At 19.6% G+C, this 20,092-nt stretch overlaps 2 protein-coding genes across 2 annotated transcripts; one reads left to right on the top strand and one right to left on the bottom strand.

Annotated features, from left to right (window-relative positions):
• Positions 1-4,041: 4,041 nt before the first annotated feature.
• LOC122500574 (larval cuticle protein 65Ag1-like) lies at positions 4,042-13,202 on the bottom strand. The gene is made up of 2 exons (XM_043609569.1): positions 13,169-13,202; positions 4,042-4,563 (listed from the first exon to the last, which is right to left on the bottom strand). Exons 1-2 carry the CDS (start codon positions 13,178-13,180, stop codon positions 4,144-4,146), a joined length of 432 nt encoding a protein of 143 aa, XP_043465504.1. The 5' UTR covers positions 13,181-13,202; the 3' UTR covers positions 4,042-4,143.
• Positions 13,203-16,692: 3,490 nt separating this feature from the next.
• On the top strand, positions 16,693-19,664 carry LOC122500575 (larval cuticle protein LCP-17-like). Its single transcript, XM_043609570.1, has 2 exons — positions 16,693-16,848; positions 19,198-19,664. The coding sequence occupies exons 1-2, from the start codon at positions 16,837-16,839 to the stop codon at positions 19,573-19,575; spliced, it is 390 nt and encodes a 129-aa protein (XP_043465505.1). The 5' UTR covers positions 16,693-16,836; the 3' UTR covers positions 19,576-19,664.
• The last annotated feature ends 428 nt before the right edge of the window (positions 19,665-20,092 follow it).

Genomic DNA, 20,092 nt, shown 5'->3' with positions numbered 1-20,092 from the left:
TTCTCTTCTATATTATTATGCTGATAAAATCACTGTAATCCTCTCCTCTCAAAGAGAAGATTTAACGTCACTCTTCGTGACTTTCTTTAAGAAAAAAATTCACTCGTTTAATTTAACAGAAATATTTTTCTCGTAAAATCATTATTGAAAAGTAAGTTATTAAATTCATTTATTATAAGTTAGAACTTTTTTTTTATTTTTAAATCCTACGATATAAATTTTATTTTTTTTTTGCAGGAAATTTCTTTTCCTTGACCGTATTTTTGGAATGAATTTTATACATAAATATACATGAAATCGAGTATAAAAGTGGCTTTTTTTTAGAGAGAATCTGAAAATTATGCAGTGTTGATTTTGACATTGCGATTCTGATGGATCATTAAGTTGTCTTTATGCTGATTATATCTAACGCAACCCGCGCATGAAAAGATTCTTTATAAATTGCATTGCCATATAACGTATAAAATTGATTCCAATTTGAGAAACAATATATAGGAAAGTAATCATTTATTAAGTGTATACTTAAAGGAATATTTACTCTAAGAAAATGAGTTATTACAGTAAAGAAAAAGGTTTTTAAAGTTTTAATCGTTGAAATCAACGACGTTTATTAATTAAATTAATAATTAATCTTCAGTTGATAAACTAAATTAAATTTATAAATTATTGAGTAATAATAAATAATAATATTAATTAATAGGTAATAATTAATTCATTATTAATTTCTTAATAATAATTGACAAATTAATACTTCAAAATAATTAATGAACTAATTAATAATCTCCAATCTATAAATTAAATATGTAAATTAAAAAATAAATTAAAACTATGAAAAAAGGAGAGACAAAAATATGGATAAAAAAATTATTAAATTACTAAATTATTATAAGCAATAAATAATTAAATAATCAATAAATAAATTAGTAATTAATTTATTTCATTAATTAATTAAAATCCTTAATAAATAATTAATTTCTCAATGTTTACTATTTCTTTTAATTGGAATTTTATTAAAAATATTTTTAAAAATTTTTTCTAAATAAAAACACCAAAATTGTTTTCTATAATAATAATTAATTTTTAACTAAAAAAAAAATTCAATTAGAATTTTTTATTTTAGTTTAATAATTTAGAAAAATATTGGAACGAAAAAAAATATTTTGTTTATTTAAACGTTCGAAACTCTAAAGGGGAGGGGGGAAGGGAATCGTTTCTCTTCCGCCCTCAAGTAAAAGGAAAAAAAACTCTTTTGTCAAGAAAATGCTTTCATTCAAAATATTTTCTTTTTCAATTTGAATGATTTTTTATGAAATGAAATAAGATTAACAGATTTCAACTTTAAGATTAAAAATTTCAATACCAAAGTAAATGTTAATTTACAATTCCATAATCTATAGATTTTTTTATTGAAGAAACTTACTTTCAAAAATTGTACCTTTCTCAATGAAAAACTTTCTAAAATTTAAAGCTCTTTACAAACTCTAAATATAATTTTCACTTTTATTAATATCAACACTAAAGGTAATAGTATAATATAAAAAATAATTTAAATAAAATAAATTATTTATTTGAAGAAAGTATTGAATACAAAAAATAAAATTGCTTGATTTAAAAAATTGTTAAATAAAATTAATTAACTTAACTACTTTAAAGAACTAATAAATAAAATAAATTTACTTATTTAATTTAAAAAGCTATTAAATAAAAAATATTAACTTATTTAATTTAAAAAAAAATTTAATAGAATAAAATAATTTATAAATAATTTTCACTGTAAATATCAACAGTCTAAGGCACTCTAAGAATAGTAAAAAGATTACATAAAAATTTGTTTAAAAAAATATTGATAATATAAATTTTTTTAAATAAAAACGAATATTATAAAGTGTGCAATAAAAATTATTTGAATTTGAATTTGTCTATTACAAATCCAATTAATTCTCGTATTGCGTAATATTCAAAGAGTTTTAATGTTTCAATCGTCGTTTTTTTCTTTTTTCGTTTTTTTTTGTTTCCAGACTATAAAATTTTATTCAGTGTCTGCAAATGTGATGAAATTTTGAATATTTAAAAAAACCAAAAAAAGGATTTCCTCTCAATTTTCTCGTTTAGAAGTAATGAAAAGAATTTTAAATTAGGTATATATTTGAAATTAAATTCGCACCCAAACATTTTGAAAGAACTTTTTATGAAGCAATAGCGCATAAAAGTTTAAGAAATATTTATACATGCATATATCAATTATGTAATTAAAAATTAAAAATGTGTTACAATGCAATGTCTTTTTTAGCCTAAAAAATTTATATTTAAATAAAAAATTACAATAATACAAATTTTTTCGCCTAAAAAATTTATATAAGTAAAAATTTACAATATATATAAATTTTATTGCATAAAATTATAAAAAGTTAAAAAATTATTTTTTATATTATTTTTAATTTAATTTTTAATTTATTTTCTTATATTTTATTTTAATATCGTATAAAAATTAGTCACAAAAAATTAGGGAAAAAGATCAAAATTTCATTAGAAATGGCGTAGAAACTTTTTTTTTATTATTAAATTAGAATTTATAAAAAAATAAAACGAAAAAGGAATTTTAATTAATTATTTTTAAACTGAATGTCTATAAAATTAAGTAATAAATCATAATTAAGTTGTTATTGAATTTTTTTTCTTCGTAAAGTTCAAGAATGTTTTAATTAAGAACAATAAAAAAAAAACTTTTAACATCTTCATTAAATTGGGGAAAAAAAATTAACATTATTCTCTTTAAATAGCCAAAAATAGCGTATAAAAATTGTTTGCTTCAGATTTTTCCTTTATTTACTAATTATATTTAAATTCATTCACACATTTCAAAAATATATGGTCTATCAATAATATTTTTCCTTCTATTTTTAAACCGGAACTGATCGTATAATTTAAATATTGGGGCATTACAAACGTTAATAAAATATTACGTCTAAAGGTCGTCTGATCATCTAATTACAATATAATATATTAATAACAATCAAAAATTATTATTATTTTTGAACATTTTAATAAAATTTTTTAAACCGATTCAATTATTTTCAAAATTTTTTCGAAATTCAATGATTTACTATATTTACTAATTTAATAAAATTTCCCAAAAAAATTAAATTTAAAAAAATATATAGAATTATTCGCAAGCATTCAATTATTTTCCATATAAATAATTAATATTTTCACAGATAATTCAATTATTTAAAATACAATTTTCATAACATTTTTCGAAAAAATCAATTATTTAAACAATAATTTTAATAAAATTTGTCCATCGAATTCAATTATTTTAATAAATAATAAAAATTTATTTATTGGAATTAAATTATTTTTAAACATTTTAAAATTCTTACAAGGATTCAATTATTTTCTAAAATTTTTCGACATTCAATTATTTTCCCTATTTATTATTTCAATAAAATTTCACAAAAAATTTTTCTTTAAATTATTTATTTTCAAAAACTTTTAAAAAATTCTTTGTAAGAATTCGATTTAAAAAAAAAATTCTCGTTCAATTTCTAATAAAATTTGATTTAATTTTGAAATTTATTTGAAAAAATTAAATTTCATTGTAAATTTTAGATAATAATTGAACATTAGAAACATTACAATATGAATTTTAGAAATAATTGAATTTCAAAAGATTTTTAGATGAAGATTTTTAAAAATTTCAATTGTTGAAAAAACTGTAATAATTTTTAAATTCTGTATTGAAATTATTATTAATTTATTATTTTCTTTAAAATTATTAATTTTATTTGTTAATTTATTAAAATTAATTTTATTTTATTTAAACATTTAAAAAAATAATTTACTTTTGAAAAAATTGCAGTTAAAGAATTGCATTTTTAGAAAAAATTAAATTTCAAAAGGTTTTAGATTGAAATTATTTGAAATTTTAATTAAAATAAATAACAATAAGTTTCTAAATATTTGTTTAACACAAATTATTAAAGTTTCGAATAATTTAATGTAAAAATAAAAAAAAAACGGTTCTTTTGTACGATTTTGAAATAAAACTAACTTTTCAATTTTTTTTTTTGCTAAACTATTTTTTATTGAGCAGAGGAAAGTATGTAGAGAAGATAAAGAGTTCATTAAAAATTAGATATCACTTCAAAACCGAAAAGGAGCGGATTTTGCCGTAGTCGGTTTAAAATTTTCTTTAGGAATTCGAACTTCCGGATGGGCCTCGTTGAATTGCAATGATCGTTGAATAGCGGCGGGAACTGCCGGAATGTGTGCGCCCTCTGGATGGAAGCCATTTTCATCGGCCTGATAATGAACCTCATAGGTAACACCATCATCGCCGAGGTATCTGTAGCTTCCCTTCACGACAACTGCCGGTCCCTCGGGTCCAACTGCCCCCGGCTGTCCAGATTCTTCGGCGAAAATTCCATTTTCCGTCTCGTAATGATAATTGTATGAACCATCCGGTGCAACGTCCGACGACTGTCTTAAAATTTTAACTAACGGACTGAGATTCAAGTGAGAGACATCGGCCGCCACCACTGCCACAATGGCCATTGAGACAATCTGAAAAGGAATTGAAAAAAAAATGATAATATATTTCAATCATTAGTTTAAATATCCGAGTTTGTAAAAATTAAATCTAAGAGTTCTCTCTTTTTTCCCCCTGTCTACGACATTTTTTCCTAACGCCCCCCCCCCTCTGTTGTCTTTGTCTTCTAGCGCATGCGCGACAGTCACGAGAAGCAACTGCGCTTGCGCCACTGACCCTCTCTCATTGGTAGAAAATAGTGGCGCATGCGCAGTTGCTTTTAGGAACGGTCGCGCATGCGTTGCTAGAGAGAGAAAGAAGAAGAGGGGACGTTACGTATAGTTTAACTCTTTCTATCGACCCAATGAGTTTTTCAGGTCTCGTGCGTAATTCTCATATTTCTTTTGAAACGATTCAATTATTTTCAAAAAATTTTCAAAAATTAATAATTTTTAATATCTAGGTACTATTCCAATAAAATTCCACAAAAGAATTTAATTATATTGAAGAGAATTAAGAAAAAATTCTTCACAAACATTTACATATTTTCGTTAATAATAAAATTTTCACAGTGAATTAAATTATTTAAAATACAATTTTCGTAAAATTATTTGGAAAATAATCAATTATTTCAAACAATTTTTATAAAATTTCTCTCAAAAATTCAATTATTAAAAAAAAATTGGACAAAACTCATCTCAAGAATTCAATTATTTTCATAAATATAAATAAAATGTTTTTCAGGAATTCAATTATTTTTTTTCTAATTTTAATAAAATTCTTTACAAGAATTCAATTATTTTGTACCCAAATAATAAAATTTTTCACGAGAATTCAATTTTTTAATAAAATTCTAATAAAATTTCCACAGAAGAATTCAGTTATTGAAAAAAAAAATTGACAGAATTCTTCGCCACTATATTTACCTAATTTTTTTTTATGAATAATAATACTTTCATAGAAATTCAATTATTTAAAAAACAATTTTCATCAATTTTTAAAAACAAAATTTTAATAAAATTCGTCGCACAAATTCAATTATTTTAATTAAATAATGTAATTTTTCCACCGAAATTCAATTATTTTTATAAATTGCAATAAAATTCTTTAAAATGATTTAATTTTGTCAAAAGATTTATGACATTCAATTATTCAAAATTTGACTTGACAAAATTTTAAATACCTACAATTTTCTTCAAATTTTACGAAAAAATCAATATTATTTAAGAAAAATTTTAATAAAATTCGTCCAACGAATTCAATTATTTTAAGATATATTCCAATTTCTCCACTGGAATTGAATTGTTTTTATAAATTTTTAAATAAAATTATTTAAAACTATTCAAATATTTTCTAAAATTTTTTGAAATTCAATTATTTAAAAAAAATTCATCTCACAAATTCAATTATTTTTATAAATTTTAATAAAATTCTTTAAAACGATTCAATTATTGAAAAAAAAATTAATAGAATTCTTTGCCAACATTTACCTATTTTTATAAATAACAAAATTTTCAAAGGAATTCAATTACTTAAAAAACGATTTTTCTTAAGTTTTTAAATAAATTTTCAAAAAAATTCGTCGAACAAATTCAATTATTTTAATCAAATAATAAAATTTTTTCACTGGAATTTAATTATTTTTAGAAATTTAAATAAAATTCTTTAAAATGATTCAAATCTTTCAAAAAAATTTTCGACATTCAATTATTTACAATATACCTATCTACACTTTTAATAAAATTTTAAAAAAATGAAAATGTAATAAAATTCAATTTTTGACTCATTAAAATTTAAAATACAATTTTTAGCATATTTTTCGAAAAAATTAATTATTTAAACAAATCTTAAATAAAATTTGTCTCATAAATTCAATTATTTTAGGAAATAGTAAAAATTTTCCGCTGGAATTGAATTATTTTTAAAAATTCTTTTAAATGATTTAATTATTTTTTTTTAAATTTCGAAATTCAATTATTTTCAATAACTACTATTTAAAGAAACTTTACCAAAAAATTCAATTATTTAAAAAAATTATAGAATCCTTCGCAAACAATCAATTATTTTCATATAAATAATATTTTCACAGGAATTCAATTATTTAGAATACAATTTTCATCATTTTTTTTCAAAAAAATCAATTATTTAAACAAATTTTAATAAAATTCGTTTCACAAATTCAATTATTTAAAAAAATTATAAAATTTTCCTACTAGAAATGAATTTTTTAAAAACATTTTTAATAATATTCTTTAAAACTATTCAATTATTTTTTCAAAATTTTTTTGAAATTTAATTATTTTCTGTATCTACTGTTCTAATAAAGTCTCCCAAAAAATTAAATTATTTTCAAAAAATTGTTATAAAATTCTTCACACAAATTTTATATTTTTTCGAAAATACGTAAAATTTTCTACAAAAATGTAGTTATTTTTACAAATTTTATTAAAATTCTCAGCAAGAATTCAATTATTTAAAATACAATTTTCATCAAATTTTTCGAAAAAAATAAATTATTTAAACAAATTTTACTAAAATTCGTCCTACGAATTTAATTATTTTGACAAATACTAAATTTTTTTCACTAGAATTGAATTTTGTTTAAAATATTTTACTAAACTTTTTTAAAACGATTCAATTATTTTCAAAACTTTTTCAAAATTCAATTATTTTCTATATCTACTATCTATTTTAATAAAATTTCCCAAAAAACCTCAATTTACTTAAAAGAAATTGTGAAAAACTTCCTCACACGAATTCAATTATTTTCACAAATAATAAAATTTCATATAGAAATACAGTTATTCTTAAAAATTTGAATAAAATTCTCAGAAAGAATTCAATTATTTTTATAAATTTTTCATAACATTTTTTTTTGAAAAAAATAAATTATTAAAACAAATTGTAATAAAATTCGTTCCATGAATTCAATTATTTCGACAAATAATAAAATTTCTTCACTAGAATTAAATTGCGTTTTTAAACATTTTAATAAAATTTTTTAAATCGATTCAATTATTTTCAAACATTTTTCGAAATTCAATTATTTACTATAATTTCCGTAAATTCTTCGAAACAATTCAATTATTTTTATAAATAGTTAATTTTTTCACACGAATTCAATTAATATTTTCACAACTAATAACATTTTCTACAGAAATTCAATTACTTTTGAAAATTTTAATAAAATTCTCAGCAGGAATTGAATTTTTTAAATAATACATTTTCACTGTAGGGTTTTAATTATTTTTAATACAATTTTAAATGCATTTTTCGAAAAATGCAATTATTCTGAAAAATTTTATTAAAATTCTTCGAGTGAATTCAATTATTTTCAAAAATTTCGATAAGGTTCTTTATAAGAATTTAATTTCGAAAATTTTTCAATTATTATTCATTAAGTTATTTATTTTTCTGTTTAAATAATTGAATTCTCGGTGAACTTTCTAATAAGAATTGATTTTAAAAAATTGAATTTCAGTTAAAATTTAAAATTTTTAAATAATAAAATTAAATGTTAGAAGCGTTAGAAGTGTGAATTTTTAGACTTGTGTATTTTTTATGTAGAAAAAAAACACGCGAATTAAATAAAATAATAAAAAAATAGCTCAACAAAATAAATCTTTTTCGAAGAAGAAAATATTATTTTTATTTTTAACAATTAATTTTGCGCAAATTAAATTCTTATTCTTGAGTATGAAATAAAGTAGTTAAATAAATAAAAAATAAATAAAAAAATTTTTTTAAATTAAAAATTAAACTATTAAATATTTTCAATAAAAACCATACAAAATCAGTAAAAGTAAAAAAAAGTAAAAAAAAGTAAAAAAAAGTAAAAAAATCCAAGTTCAAAAGTAGCACTTTCAGAAAAATCACCCATGTACATGAATGGAAAAAAAATATATATAATTATAGAAAATGTATATATACGAAAGAAACACAATATTTAAGAAAAAAATTGACTATTCTTGAAATTGATATTTCCGTAGATTCTCGGTGTTTCGTGTGTTGAATATTATGATGATCTTGAATTAACAAAGAAGTCTCACGCGATTCTGATCTTATGATAATTAAGAGGATCGCATATACTTTTGCAGCAGATTATTATTATCGTCTCATATTATGTACACTTCTTGTACATTCGCCGACACTCTTCATTATAAAAATAAAAATTTTTCAAAAAAAAAGTAAAAAATAAATAAATAAAAAAAAAAAAATTGTCGAGGACGAACAAAATTTCGAAAGATAGTTATATTCCTATATAATAATCTTACTCCAAGGGTGATGAAAATTGTTATTCTCAAAACCGGCTTTAACGTGTACTCAAACTTGGTCATCTCATTTTATTTGCATAAAGTGTAAAACAACTCAACTTTTTGCAGTTTAATTGTTTTTGCCCACCCACAGGACTTTAAAAATATATAATAAACTGATTGTTATTACTGGCTAATTATAGAACTTTCTTATATAAACGATGGCAAATATTCATATCTTGATTCCTTTTAGTATACTGTAAACACAAAATGATTTTTCATTTTAATCAAAAATCCATTCTTTATCCAAAAATAATAAATAAATTCTTCTCCGATATTCGATTATTTATTATTCAAAATTCGTCGAAAGAATTAAATTATATAAAAATTTTTTTGATAAAATTCTTTATTAAAATTTTTGGCAAAAATTTTCTTCGCAATTCAATGGTTTTCAATAATTACTATTTTAATAAATTTTCCAAAAGAATTTTTTTTGCTACGAAATATAATACAAAAATAGTACAAAAATTTTAGGACAGAAATGTTAATTTTGAAAATATACGAAAAATTACAAAAAAAAAGAGAGAAATAGAAAATTCTTTATTAGAATTCTTGGAAAAATTGTCTTCAATTCAATGATTTTCAATAATTACTATTTTAATAAATTTTCCAACAGAATTTTTTTTTTTATTACGAAATATAATTCAAAAATAGTACAAAAATTTAAGGATAAAAATGTTAATTTTGAAAATATACGAAAAATTACAAAAAAAAGAGAAAAATAGAAAATTCTTTATTAAAATTCTTGGCAAAATTTTCTTTTATTCAATGATTTTCAATAATTACTATTTTAATAAATTTTCCAAAAGAATTTTTTTTATTACGAAATATAATTCAAAAATAGTACAAAAATTTAAGGACAAAAATGTTAATTTTGAAAATATACGAAAAATTACAAAAAAAAGAGAGAAATAGAAAATTCTTTATTAAAATTCTTGGCAAAATTTTCTTCAATTCAATGATTTTCAATAATTACTATTTTAATAAATTTTCCAAAAGAATTTTTTTTATTACGAAATATAATTCAAAAATAGTACAAAAATTTAAGGACAAAAATGTTAATTTTGAAAATATACGAAAAATTACAAAAAAAAGAGAGAAATAGAAAATTCTTTATTAAAATTCTTGGCAAAATTTTCTTCAATTCAATGATTTTCAATAATTACTATTTTAATAAATTTTCCAAAAGAATTTTTTTTATTACGAAATATAATTCAAAAATAGTACAAAAATTTTAGAACAGAAATCTTAATTTTGAAAATATACGAAAAATTACAAAAAATAGAGAAATAGAAAAGTTTTGTTAAACGAGAATAAAAAATAAAAAATAATAAAATGAAAAAATAGAAAATATTTTTTTAGAAAAAAATTGATGGATTGGAAAATTGTGATAATAATAGATGTTTTTTTTGTTGAAAAAATAGATTTTTTTCTAATAAAATGCTCATCGATAAGATGGCACACCCATTACACGTCGATTGACATAATTATTGTTCATCTCGGGTGCATTATGTGCAAATTATACATCGATCTTTTGATACTGTCACATATCACATATCGAGGAACAAAATTACCTCTCTTTAAATTGATTTCGTAATAAAAAAAAAAAAAATATTATAAAGATGATAATCGATAATATGATGTAAAATTGATTAAATTTTTTTTTTAAAGACATATTACAGAAATAAAAAATGCTTTTAATATTTTTTTATAAGAATATAATTATTTATCATAATTACGATGTTTTATATAAATACTCTCTAAATTTGAATTGGTAAAAAAATGTTTATAATAATTTGAAGTAGTGAATGAGTTTTTTGTTTTTAAATTACTAAAAATTACTACTTATTACTAAAATTTTGCTTATTTTTACTAATAAAGAGTAATTTTTACTAATAAAAAATAATAATTTAACTAACGATAATTTTACTAATAAATAAGATTAATTTTACTAATAAAATTTGTAAATTTTACCACGAATTCTATTTATTTATTTATTTATTTATTTAGATGTATAAACGGGCGATAAACCCTTTACAAAGTATAAAAATGATGAGTAATTCTAATACAAAACCTTCAATTTTTCTATTTTTGACAATAATTTCTTTTTAAATAACTTAATTTAAAACCTTCAAAAGGTTTAAATTTGAAATTTTATAAAGATTTTAAATTTTAAATGAAATTAATTAAAAATTTTAAAAAACTTAGATTGTTGAAAAATTTTAATGATTTAAATTCTTTTGAAATTAGCTGCGAATTTTTAAATATAATAACAAATTAATTATTAAAAAATAATGGATTTAGAAGAATTTTAGCTTTAAACACGAAAATACATTTTTTACAGCGATTCAATTATTTTCATAAATAATAAAACTCAACGAAGAAATTCAATTATTTTTAATACAATTTTAATCGTATTCCTCGAAAAATGTAATTGTCCTAAAAAATTTTATTAAAATTTATAGAAAGAATTCAATTATTTAAAAATTTTCTGATAAAATTCTTTATGAAAATTCAATTTTGAGAAAAATTCAATTATTCAATAAAATTCTGGGCAAAATTTTAATTATTTAATGATTAATGATTTTCAATAATTATAGTAACTTAATAAATTCTCCAAAAGAATTCAATTATTTAAAGGAAATTTTTAATGAAATTCTTCACAAAAATTCAATTATTTTCAAAAATTTTGACAAAATTCTTGTCGAAATTTCAATTATTTTCAAAAATTTAAATAAAATTCTTTGCAAAATTTCAATTATCTTCATAAATAATAAAATTCTTCATAGAAATTCAATTAAGTTCATAAATTTAATAAAATCTTCGGCAAAATTTCAATTATTTTTAAAAGTAATAAAATTCTTCTTCAAAATTCAATTATTTTCAAATTTTTTGATAAAATTCTTCGCAAGAATTCAATTATTTCTACAAATAATAAAATTGTTACAGAAATTCAATTATTTAAAACATAATTTTCATAAATATTTGAATCAATTATTTAGAAACATTGTTATAAAATTTTTCGCAAGAATTCAATTATTTTTATAAATAATAAAATTTTTCCGGGAAATTCATTAATTTTCAATTTCTTTTTTTAAATTCTTCACAATAATTCAATTATTTTCAGAAATAATAATTTCTTCGAAAAAATTCAATTATTTTCAAAATTTTTAATAAAATTCTTGTCAAAATTTCAATTATTTTAAAAAATTTAAATAAAATTCTTCGTAGAAATTCAGTTATGTTTATAAATTAAAAAAAACCTTCGTCAAAATTTGAATTAGCTTTAAAAATAATAAAACTCTTCTTCGAAACTCAGTTATTTTTAATATTTTTTAATAAAATTATTCGCAAGAATTCAATTATTTTTATAAATAATAAAATTTTCACAAGGATTCAATTATTTTAAACATAATTTTCATAAATATTTGAATCAATTATATTTAAAAACATTGTTATAAAATTTTTTGCAAGAATTCAATTATTTTTATAAATAATAAAATTTTTCTGGGGAATTAATTAATTTTAAAATTTTTTTTAAAATTCTTCACAATTCAATTATTTTTATAAATAATAATTTCTTCGAAATTTAATTATTCTTGAAAATTTTATTAAAATTTGTCTAAATAATTGAATTATTTAAAAACTTTTTAATCAAATTCTTCATGAGAATTCAATTTTAAAAGACATTCAATTATTCAATAAATTATTTTTTTTGTATTTAAATAATTGAAATTTCATTAAATTGAATTGAAAAAAATGGATGTGGAAATTCTCATTCATCTGTTTTAAAAATAATTTAAAAAAATAATTGATTCAAAGAAGAGTTTTAGTTAAAAATTCTGGAAAATAATAATTGAATTTAAATGAAAGAAATAATTTAAAGAAGTTACAGTAAAAATATTATTATATTTTAAAATAACGATTTTATTACTCGGTCATTTTTAATGACCGAATAATTTTTTAAACCAAAATTTTGTAATTTGAAGAATTCGAACACTCCGAGTCGAAGACTCGGAGTGATCGATTTCTTCATGTTTTATAATAAATATTCTTAAAAGTTATTAAATTTCAAAAAAGTTTGAATTTGAATCTTTTGCAAAATTTTATTTCCTATGAAAAAATAATAATGATTAAATAATTGAATCCGAGAAATCCGTGCGGTCTGCATTTTACTATAAATAAAAAAAAGGGTTTAAAAGTCCTTCATGAAAATCACCAACAATTATAGTGAAATTTTACTATTTGTTTCTAGTATCTTTCTACTTATATTTCGCAGATTTAAATTGAATATATATTGAACACACTTTTACAAGAGAAAACTTACAAAAAATTTCATGTTGATGAGGTGAATAAAGTTTCTTACCAACTGTGCTATAATTTTGGGAATACTCATCTTTATATACGCGCAAACTTTCTGAAAGATAACCTTTGCAAAATTTCGAGAATGTCATCCTTTTTGATACAATAATCCACAATCTTTGTGAAAAGGACTCGAGAGAACCATCATTAAAATAAAAAAAGAAGGATGAGTAAAGTGATGAAGGTCACAGAAACTGGATTCGATTAAAACAAATTTATTCATTCGGTCAGCTGCTTTATGTACTTCATGAAAAGTAGACGTAAAAAATAGACTCGAATTATATAAAACTAAATATTATGAAATGACACAAAAATTAGAGTTGTGTCTATTTTTTGCAGTATATGTTGAATTCATTTTTCTTTCTTTCTACAGGTCATTGTCCGTTGATTTTTTTTCTTATAATAAATTATAAATTCCTGTTCTGTATTAAAATTGTTTATTCATTTTATAAAAAAAAAAAAAAAAAAAAAAAAAAAATTAGGTCGATTTTTATTTACTAAACAGAAACCTATAAAGTGTCTGCAAACTTTTTAAATGTTCAAATAAAAAAAAGTTTTCTAATTCGAAAAAATTCGAATATAAAATTAAAATATTTAAAAATAAATATTTTATTTATTAATTTTTAAATTATTATTGTCATGCAAATCACAAAATAATTTTTTATTTTCAAATATAAATCTTCAAATTTTTGAATAATTTCCAATTCAATTATTTTAATAAGTAAATAACATTCTTCAGAAGAATTCAATTATTTTTATGAATAGTAAAATTCTTTGCAGGAATTCAATTATTTTCAATGCAATTTTTAAATAAAATATATCGAAACAATTCAATTATTTTTATAAATAGTAAAATTTTTTGCAGGAGTTCAATTATTTTCGCTGATACAATTTTATAAAAATTCAGTAATTAAATTTTTAATCAAAAATATTAACAGACACGATTATTTCAAAAAGTTAAAAAAAATTCTTTGTTTAATTCAATGATTCTCAAAATTCTTAATTGAAATTATTAAAAAAAAACTATTATTTTCAAAAAACTTTTAAAAAATCTTCAAAAGAATTTCAATAATCACAAAAACTCTAATAAAATTATTTAAAAGAATTAAAAGTAAAATTCATAATTACAATGTATTAGTAAAATTAATTGCATTCGAAAAATTAAATTAATTTTTTAAAATAATTGAATTATTGTCAAAATTTTTATTAATTTCTATATTCTTCGAATGAATTCAATTATTTTAAAAAAATTGTAATCTTCCTCAGGAATTCAATTTTTTAAAATATTGTTTTTTAAAACATTTTAATAACAATATTTAAAACTATATTCAATTATTTTCTAAAATTTTTCAAAATTCAATTATTTTCCATATCTATTATTTTAATAAAGTTTCCCCAAAAAAACTTAATTATTTAAAAAAATTGTTATAAAAATTCTTTACGCGAATTCAATTATTTTTACAAAGACATAAAATTTTCTACAAAAATTCGATTATTTTTTAAAATTTTAATAAAATTCTCAGAAAGAATTCAATTATTTAAAATACAATTTTCATCAAATTTTTCGAAAAAAATAAATTATTTAAACAAATTTTCATAAAACTCGTCCTACGAATTCAATTATTTTGACAAATACTAAATTTTTTCACTAGAATTGAATTGTTTTATAAACATTTTAATAAATTTCTTTAAAACGATTCAATTATTTTCAAAAATTTTTCTAAATTAAATTATTTTCCATCTCTACTATTTTAATAAAGTTTCTCGAAAAAATCAATTTCTATAAAAATAATTGTTTTAAAATTCTTCACACGAATTCAATTATCTTCACACATAATGAAATTTTCTATAGAAATACAATTATTTTTAAAATTTTTTTATAAAATTCAAAATTCTCAGCAAGAATTCAATTATTTTTAATATAATCTTTTATAATATTTATCGAAAAAAAGAAATTATTTAACCAAATTTTAATAAAATTCGTTCGACGAATTCAATTATTTTCTACATAATTTTGAATTTTAATACAATTTTTCGAAATAATTCAATTATTTCTATGAAATGGTTAACTTTGCAGGAATTCAATTATTTTTAAAAATAGTAAACTTCTTTGCAAGAATTCAATTATTTTTAATTTTTATAAATAAGTATTAAAATTTTTTGCAGAAATTTAATTAATTTCGAAAAATAAAATTTTTTGAAACAATTCAATTATTTTTATGAATAGTAAAATTCTTTGCAGAAATTCCATTATTTCTAAAAATAGTCAAATTCTTCGCAAGAATTCAATTATTTTTAATTTATTATAAATAATTAGTCTTTACAGAAATTCAATACAATTTTAATATGAAATTTTTCGAAAAAATTCAATTATTTTTATAAATAGTAAAATTCTTTGTAGGAATTCAATTATTCTTATAAATACTAAAATTATTTGTATAGGATTTCAATTATTTTTATAAATATACTAAAATTCTTCGCAGGAATTAAATTATTTACAAAATTTTTATTAATTTTTTCTCATTAATTCAATTATTTTCATAAATAGTAATTAATTATAATTAATAATAAATAATAATAATAATAATAATAATAATAATAATAATAATAATAATAATAATTATTATATTATAATTATAATTAATTATTAATTAATTATAATTTATATTATAATTATTAATATTAATAATTTATTATAATTATAATTTCTTCGAAGAAATTCAATTATCTTTAAATTTTTTTATTTAACTCATTTAATATAAATAAAAAAAATAATTGTGTAAACAGTTTTTTGAAAATAAATGTTGTTGTTCAATTAATTTAGTAGAAGTAAAACAATAAATAATTAAAAATAAACAAAGAAACATTATTTAAATTTTAATTGATCAGATGTTATTTTTAGAAAAGTGTATTTTTATCCTTATATTCTCTTCCGTTTTTCATAAAAACAATTCAATTTAAAAAAAACAATCCACTTCCTGAGTGGGAATTTTACCAGTTTCTCAATTTTTTTATTAAACAAAAAAAAAGAGGATTCAGAATTTTAAGTAAAAAAAACTTGTTTACACTGCGATTTCTATTACAATAAATTTTATGTATAAGATAAAATATGTTTAGAAATTAGTTCGAAAAAAACGTTTTCCAATTTTTTTTTTCGATTTTGAATTTCTTTTCGATGAGGCAAGGGCAAAGATTATCCAGAAAAAAAGAAAAAAGAAAAAAGATCCTGCCACGTGCTATTACGTGTGAGCCCACATATACACTTAAGCAATCTTGAATATATACATCTTTTTTTCATCCCAATATTCCACATCCCAGGTATGAAGAAGAAGAAGATGATGTCCAAGGATTATACAACCGATCGATTTAGTCGTATCCAGCTTGAAAGGTCAAGATGAGAAATATATACATATATTTTGGCAGAAGACTCTCTCACTCTCTCCCTACCCAAAAATTTAATGAATTCGTCGTATATTATTCATTCTTATTCACTTTTCAATTTTGGAGAGGAACCATAAGGGAAAGTGGGGTCTCCTGGTCCATATATAAATTGGTCTCCGGATCTGAGGAGACATCAAACACATCTCAAAACTCATCTTGAATTCTCACAAATTCAATCCACTCCTCAGCAACATGAAATTCTTCGTGAGTTACAATTTTATCTCTTAATTTACCTTCTTTTTGTCTATTTTTTAATTACGACACTGGAAAATATTTCATGATTAGAAGATGAATAATTTTCTGATTATAAAATATTTTACTTCTAATTTAATTAATATAATTATAATTATTCATTTTCTTAATTTAATTCATTCAAAAATGAATTTTATCTTATTTTGACTCAATTTTGTCTCATCAAAAAGAAATTTAAAATCGAAAAAAAATTGGAAAAAATTTTCAATTAATTAAATTGAAAAAAAACGAATTTTAAAAATGAATTTCAAAAAGGGCTCAAGTTAAAAAATCGTCAAACTATGAAGCTAATGAATTATAGATTATGTTTGTGTTACATTTATTTTGATTTAAAGTTCCCTTTTAATTATAATGTAAATTTGAAACCAGTTTTTATTAATTATAGGAGCTTTAAAAATTATCTTAAATTTTAACTGAAATTCTACGAGAATTCAATTATTTAAATACAAAAATAAATAATTAAATAATCCTCAAAATTTAATTCTCATAAAGAATTTTAATTATTGAATAATTGAATTCTTTCGACGAATTATAATAAATTTTTTAAAAGAAATTACATTTTTTGAGGAATTTGATAAAAATTGCACTAAAAAAATAATTGAAATTCTTATTCAATTACTTTTGAAAATAATTGAATTATTGCAAAGAAATTTCTAAAAAATTTGTAAATAATTGAAACTCAGTTTAATTTTTATTATTTTTGAAAATAATTATATTCCTAAAAAGAATATTATTATTTATGAAAATAATTGGATTATTGCAAATTTACAATTAAATTAATTTGAAACCGTTTGAAAATTCAATTATTTCTCAAAATTCATGCTTGTAATATGCTTTTAATATTCAATTATATTATCTAAAATTTTAACTGAAAATTCAATTTTAAATCAATTTTTGATAGAAAATTCTACCAGAATTCAATTATTTAAATAAAAGCATAAATAATTTATTGAACAATTGAATATCTCTGAAAATTAAATTCTTATAAAGACCTTTTTCAAAATTTATAAAAATAATTGAATTGCTACGAAGAATTTCAAAAAATTTTTTAAAATAATTATTATTTATGAAAGTAATTGAATTATTGCGAAGAAATTTATAAAAAAAAAAAATGGTAAATAATTGGATTTCAGTGAAATTTTTATTTTTTATGAAAATAATAAAATGTTTTCGTAAAATTTCATCAAATTTTTTTTTAAATAATTGAATTCTTTTGAAAAAATTTATTAAAAATATTAAATTAATTGCAAATCGCATTGAATTCAGGAAAATTTTTAAAAAGAATTAAAATTTTGCCAAGAATTTGATTAAAATTTTTGAAAATAATTGCATTTTACAAAGAATTTTATTAAAATTTTTGAAAATAATTAAATTATGAAAAACAAATATTTATTATTTATAAAGATAATTAAAAGTTTGAGACCATTATAAACATTTTTTTTAAGAAATTGAAATTTTGCCAAGAATTTTATTAAAATTCTTGAAATTAATTGAATTTTAAAAAAGAATTTTATTTTTTATAAACGTAATTGAAATTTATCAAAAAATTTTATTAAAATGTTTGAAAATAATATTAAAATTTTACAAAGAATTTTATTAAAATTTTTGAAAATAATTGAATTTTGAAGAATATATTTATTATTTTTAAAGGTAATTGAAATTTTGTCAACAATTTGAACCAGTTTTGAAAATTATTGAATTTTGAAGAAGATATTATTATTTATAAAAATATTTGACCTTTTAACGACAATTTTAAAAAATTTTCGAAAATAATTGAAATTTTGCTAGAAATTTTATTAAAATTTTTGAAAATAATTGTATTTTAAAGAAGAATTTTATTTTAAAGATAATTGAAATTTTGACGGGAGTTTTTTAAAATTTCTTAACATAATTGAATTTTGGAGAAGAATTTCATTATTTATAAATATAATTGAATTTTTGCCTAGAATTTTATTAAAATTTTTGAAAATAATTAAATTTTGAAAAAGAATTTTATTATTTATAAAAATAATTAAAATATTGACAAGAATTTAAAATTTTTTTTAATATAATTGAATTTCTATGAAGAATTTTATTTCTTTTGAAAATAATTGAATTTCGTCAATAATATCTTCAAAATTCAATTTTTTCAGTGTTTTTAAATAAAATTCTTCTGTAAATCCATTACTTTTATTAATTAATTAAATATATATTATTTATTTATATTTATTTTCCTATTTGTTTACTTTTTTGTTTATTTATTTAATTATTTCTTTAGTTGTTTATTTATTTATTTACTTATTTGTTTATTGTCAATTTCAGATCGTAGCCTTGGCTCTCGTCGCCGCCGCCAGCGCGTTCCCCCAACAGCAGGAGCGAGACGCCGCAATCCTTCGTCAGGCGCAGGACATCTCGCCGGAAGGACAGTACAATTACCATTATGAAACGGAAAATGGAATCCAGGCCAATCAGGACGGAAGTCTCCAGAACGTTGGACCAAACGGTGAACCCGTGATTGTTGCTCAGGGAAGTTACCGTTACACCGCCCCCGATGGAACCCCCGTCGAAGTCACCTACACCGCCAACGAAAATGGATTCCAACCCCAAGGCTCTCACATTCCCCAAGCTCCAGAAATCCCAGCTCAAATCCAAAGAGCACTCGCCTACATTGCCGCCCACCCACCACAACCCGAAAACTGAAAATAGACAATTCTTATTTTACAATAGTTCCTAAGATGTGTAATTGTAGATAAAAAAAAGAGAAGAATATATTTTGTTTCCAAAGATAATTGAGAGAGACTATTTTATTATCCTGACTATAATGATTTTTTTTTGTTGCATTACTTTCGAAATCAAAATAGTAAAAAATTTTTCTAATTCAAATTTAAAGAGTGTTGAAAGAATGATGATTCGTTTACTATACCTGAATTAGTAACAGTTTTTACTAATTTTTAGTAAAGAACTGCTAACTTTTAGTAAAAAAAATACTAACTTTTAGTAAAAAAACTACTAACTTTAGTAAAAAAAACTACTAACTTTTAGTAAAAAAAATATTAACTTTAGTAAAAAAAACTACTAACTTTGAGTAAAAATAATACTACTAACTTTTAATAAAGAAAAACTACTAACCTTAGTAAAAAACTACTAACTTTTAGTAAAAAAATACTACTAACTTTTAGTAAAAACCACTACTAACTGCAGTAAAAAGACTACTATG

Source organism: Leptopilina heterotoma, unplaced genomic scaffold (genome assembly GCF_015476425.1).
Source record: "Leptopilina heterotoma isolate Lh14 unplaced genomic scaffold, ASM1547642v1 Lhet_19, whole genome shotgun sequence".
Taxonomy (NCBI): Eukaryota; Metazoa; Arthropoda; class Insecta; order Hymenoptera; family Figitidae; genus Leptopilina; species Leptopilina heterotoma.
This window is presented reverse-complemented; position numbering and strand designations above follow the sequence as displayed.